Here is a 5,501-nt window from a genome sequence, read left to right as displayed (position 1 = left end):
AAGATCAAAAGAGACTTTCACTTGTTATCTTTGAGTAATTGGCATTTATATACATATAAACAAAAACAAACAAAAAACTGCCATTGTACTTTACGGCAAAATGAGGTTTAAATGTAAGGTCTCTTCTTCATCTTCTTTCCCTTCTTCTTTTCCTCTTTTCTTTTTCCTTCTTTTAATCTTTCCCTTTTTTCTTTTTTTAACCTTTCCTTCTTTTCTCCTTCCTTTCTAGTTTTTCCTTTTCCATTTGCCTGCTTCTCTTTTCTTTTCTTCTTTTGCTTCTTTTTTATTTTCCTTCCTCATCTTTCTGTTCTTCATTTCATTCTTTCTTCATTTCTTCTTTTATTCTTCTGCTTCTCCTTCTCCTTCACATGGTCCTTAATTGCAGTGTGTACAGCCGGGCATGTTTACTGTGAAAACGTTTAAGAAGTTAGTGCTAATTAGTATGATAATGGTAATGATAATGATAAAAATGATAATGAAAAATAATAATATAAAAATGTTAATAGTAAAGAGAATGATAATAAAAATGTTAACGTTGAACCCTAAGCACAATGAGAATGAAATTATCAGTGAAGATATACAACATTACGGTAAAGAATATTATGTAAGACTGGACATGTCGAAAGTGAATTAAATTGATATTTTGTGCATTTGAAATTATCTGATGTCAAAAAATGAAATTCCTTTGGAACTATAATTGAAAAATTCCAAATCCAGTTGAAATCCAATCTCAGGAATCAAATCTGTTCGAACCGAAATGCAGAACTTTCAAATGGCAGCCAAAAATGTGATTCTCCTGCGCTAATCACCTTCCACATTTCCTCACCAGCGGCCGTTGTTATGGTTGCAGTATAGGTTGCAGGTCTCGTTACGGTCATGCTTCTGCCGACGTGGATGTGGCCTTGGCCCGCGAAAACGCCCTCGACGTAGCCGTGCACGTGGGGCTTGGACTGCAGCATCACTGTGTGGGTCACCGTGGGTTTGGACGAAGCCACCGTGACCGTGTGAGGCTTGTGGACTACGATCACCTCGTGATCGTCTTTGCCGAATAGCGATGAGACCTGACTGTTGAATTTGTCTTTGATTCCTTGACCCACGTTGTAGATGCCGCTGAAAGTGTCCTTGATCTTCTGGATACCTTTGTTCAGCACGTGGCCGGGGGACTCGATGACCATCACCTCGGACGTGGTCTGGGACGAGCTCGAGCCCCCGGAGCCGTGGTCGGGCTTTACCAAGTACACCACGTGGTCGCCGCCAATGCTCCCGCCGCCATCGCCCTCCCCGAAGAAGTTCCAACCCCAGTTCGCTTCGTGCGACCCCAAGGTGACGGTCACGGGCTCCAGCGTGTTGGTCTCCTGGATGTACACGTGGGAAGGGGTCATGTACGTCGATAGAGTCGTATGCGCCAGAATATGTGATGGTTTCACTGTCTCCGTGACAGTGATAGCGACAGGCTGAGTAACCGTGATGTAGTGTGGAACAGGTTTGGTGATGACGACAGGGTACTCGTCCTTGCTGCCCCCGCCAGTTCCGATGATGATGGGCTGCACGAAGGGAGGCTGGTGGTAGAAGGGAATGTGGTGATGGTGTCCGTGAGGGTCCAAGTGGCCAGTCGAGAGATGGCTGTTGATGATGATGCCGCTGGGTTCTTCCTTCTCCGGCTCCTTCCCCTTGTACCATTCCTTGAGCTTCTCTATGAGCCTCCCTTTGCGCTCAGTCCCGCTCTCGGATCCCGCAGTTCTGGCCTCGCTCTCGTTCGCTGCCTTGACCCCCGAGTGCGCGGCGACCGCTAACGGAGCCTCGGGCAGGCCGACGTCTTTGGCCAAAGCCGCCTTCTCCGCCTCTGAGGAAGAAGCTGCTGTTTAGAATATGCGACTGACAGCCCGCGAAGGGAAGATTACGACAGAGGTTATAATACTGAGGAGAGGGATGAAAATAATAACAATGGCGATAGCAACACTTGCTTTCTTGCGATTACGTAATAGTGATAATAGTGATAATAGTAATAATAGTAACAATAATACTTTTCATTATTACCATTATTGCTTATACACGTATGGATATTATCAGCTACTGTCACCCTCTTTTCTCTCCTGATATCATCTCTATTCAAGTTCAAGAAAACAATTGCTTCAGATTACACGGTAAGCAGCATTGCCACCACAGAATGTTTAGATACGAATTAAACCTTATTGTATAATATAAATGGTATCTTCACATTTATGTTATCACTTTTTGCCATTGTTTCTGATTACTGTGAAATATATCAAATGACACAAGAATTCTAGAAATCTCGAAGTGATACCATTTTAGTTATTTCACTCCAATCATAATTGTTTCTGTAGAAATAATTCAATATTCCTGGTCGCAAATTATTCCCATTAAAACAAGTGCCGCGTCTCCTCCTCCCTGGAGAAAATTCCGTCGAGGCCTAGTCAGAACACACAGCCGTGTAGTCGCTTTCTAATAATAGAACCAGTTCATTTTGAGAAACCTTGCGCCAGACTCACCGGGTGGCGTTGCTTGTTGCGGCTTCTTCTCGGCGTTGGGAAGGGCAGGACCGACGGATCTCTCGCTCCTGTAGGAGGAGTTAGGATCCAGTCGATGGTAGTTGGTCGCCAAAGGCCTGTCCTTCAGGTGTAGTTCCTCCAACGATCGCACGTCGTTCCTCTGGTGGCTGTCCGACGCCACCGCCGCCAGGACCAGCGCGGCGCCGATCAGCACCAAGGCGGTGTAACAGCGACATTGACGCTCGCCCTGGGCAGAGGGAATCAAATGGCCTCGTTTAAAACACACTAATGATATGCTTTAGAACACTCAAACATTCACACACAAAAAAAAAAAAAAAGTAAAAAAACGTAAACAAACAATGCAAACTGGACTAATCCTTTTTGCTAGACCATCCTGGGTCGTCAAACTACGAACAGGGAGTAACACGCGGGAGTTCTTAGTGTCGTGGGGAATGCCAAACGTCTTCACCACGAAAACCCGGCAGCCCGGAACTTTAAACGGAATGGCGAATAGGCTTTTCCAGGGAAAACAGCTTACTTCTTGCATCACATTGTAAAATTTTATATGAAATTTCAACGCATGTAAGTGGTTTTACAAAATTCGACCGTATTGCAAATGTTGTATTAGATATAAAAGAAGTTACAAATATTAGAATCTCAAATCTGTGCTCTATTATCGCATTTACACACTGCCGTAGTGGAGCTAATTTTGTTGTTTAAAAGACGTGACCGACTATTTTGGCAGACAATACGCAAACCGGTCCGAATCATCAGCTAGTCATGCAACTCTAGTGATAGAAAGTAAGTGTCGCCGTCTCTACCGTAAATTAAATATATGCAATACTTACATACAAATGTATCTGTGTTTACATATATGTACAATAAATATGTATATACATACACATATATATACATATATGTACACTATATATTATATTATATATTATATATAAATGGATATATTATAATTATATATAAATGGATATATTATAATTATATGTATGGATATATATATAATATATATATAATATATATATATATATATATATATATATATATATATATATATATATTTGTGTATATATGTGTTTCCGCGTGCGGGCGTGTTCATTTAGCCTTGCCTGAAGCCAGTAATCTCCTTCAACAAGGTCAAACAACCATCCGAACCCTTTGTAGTTTTACCTAAGTACCACGGTAAGTGTGCGCGGCTTTGGAGGCACTAAACTTTTTATTACGGGGCAAAAACGTCTAGATCATCACAACATTCATCTCTATCACCAGTACTATCGGACATTTTAATTACAAAATGAGCTAGTATGTTTGTGTACTGATTATATATTATGTTTTGTCACTGGATGACGTCCACTGATAAGAAACGTTATCAGCATTTGGTTGTGACATTCAGATAAATGTTAATAGAAGCAAACGGAATAAATGTATCAAAGTTCCATACTTTCCCTAGTGTTTCAAATAGCTCCATGGTATGATATATATACATATATGTAAGTACACATATGTTTATTCACATATATGTATATATGTTAGTATATATATATTTATTATATACTTATATATTCACACGTGTGTGAGTGTGTAGCCAAGTGTGTATGCATACATACATGCCTACATACATATAGTCACAATGCAGTTAAGAGAACTAAAGGCAGGGCTGTGATACAATTGTCACATATTCCAAACAAGGTAAAGAAAAGCAAAGAAAAGATACAAAACAAAATCAGCTGAGTAACCGAGCATCTTAAATGATTTAGAGCGAAATAAAAAAAATAAAAAATAAAAACGAACCCTTGAACACGATCTAGTAAGGGCCCTCAGCGAAATGAAATTACGAAGAAAATACTAGTGCAAAGAAAGCGCTCAGTCGGGACTCCGAGTACAGTGTATTTGAGAGCAACGGACTCAGAGTTACTGCAGTATGAGCGTGAAATGTTGCCATTCCTTATCCGTTTTTCCAAGCCATTCGGTGCAACGAGCAGAGAAAGCAGAATGCTACCGTTCGCGCGAGAAAAATGGTTTATGGAGTTTCGGTGATTGTTTATTTGTGGGTCTGTGTGTTTGTCTGTTTTTACAAAATAGATACGAATACTTATGTATCCAATATATATTGTATATGGATGTGCATCTTTACTTATCTATCTAGCTGTCTCTCTATGCACACACACACACACATATATATATGTATATATATGTGTGTGTGTATATATGTATGTATATATATACATATACATATATATGTATATATCTATATCTATATCTCTCTATATATAAAGCTGATGGATATATATATATATATATATATATATATATATATATATGAAGTTGATGGATTTATATATATATATATATATGAAGCTAATGGAGATATATATATATATATATATATATACAGGGAGAAAGAAAGAAAGAGAGAGAGAGAGAGAGATAGAGAGAGAATGAGAGAGAGAGAGAGAGAGAGAGAGAGAGAGAGAGAGAGATGAAGCTGATGGATATATATGTATGCATATATATATATACATATATATGTATGTATATATATATGCATATATATCTGTATATATATACAGAGAGAGAGAGCGAGAGAGTGAGTGAGAGAGACAGACAGAGAGAGAGAGAGAGAGAAAGGGTGAAATTGTAGAATAAGAAAGACGTAAAATAATAATAAGAAGATGAAGAAGGTGAGGAAGAGGAAAATAACTGAATGAAGTGAGATAGAGAGGGGGAGAGAGAATGAAAGAAAGAGATAGACAGATAGATAGAGGGGGGAGAGGAAGAGAGAGAGAGATAATATGAGAGAGAGACAATAAGAGAAAAAACATGATAAGAGAAAGAAAGCAAGAGAGAAAGAAAATGAAAGAAAAAGATAAAAAAACCATAAATAAAAATATATATATTCACATAGAGAGAGAGAGGGAGGGAGAACGAGATAGAGATAGAGAGAGAGGGAAACAGAGAAAGAGAGAGAGAGAGAGAAAG

General features: G+C 39.2%; 1 protein-coding gene across 2 annotated transcripts in view; it reads right to left on the bottom strand.

The window, feature by feature from the left end:
- Positions 1–245: 245 nt before the first annotated feature.
- The window catches only part of LOC125036224, a 5,839-nt gene continuing 583 nt past the window's right edge, over positions 246–5,501 (bottom strand). The window contains exons 2-4 of one of the 2 annotated variants that reach the window (XM_047628692.1): positions 2,511–2,757; positions 827–1,843; positions 246–407 (exon numbers count right to left, since the gene is read on the bottom strand). In XM_047628692.1, the coding sequence (XP_047484648.1) occupies positions 376–407; positions 827–1,843; positions 2,511–2,757 (1,296 nt within the window). In that variant the 3' untranslated portion in view covers positions 246–375. Of the gene's footprint in view, positions 408–809; positions 1,844–2,510; positions 2,758–5,501 lie in introns of both variants that reach the window. The other variant, XM_047628693.1, reaches the window with a different exon arrangement.

This window comes from Penaeus chinensis, chromosome 20, assembly GCF_019202785.1.
Source record: "Penaeus chinensis breed Huanghai No. 1 chromosome 20, ASM1920278v2, whole genome shotgun sequence".
NCBI lineage: Eukaryota > Metazoa > Arthropoda > Malacostraca > Decapoda > Penaeidae > Penaeus > Penaeus chinensis.
Note: the sequence above shows the minus strand (reverse complement) of the source record. Positions and strands in the feature narration are given on the sequence as shown.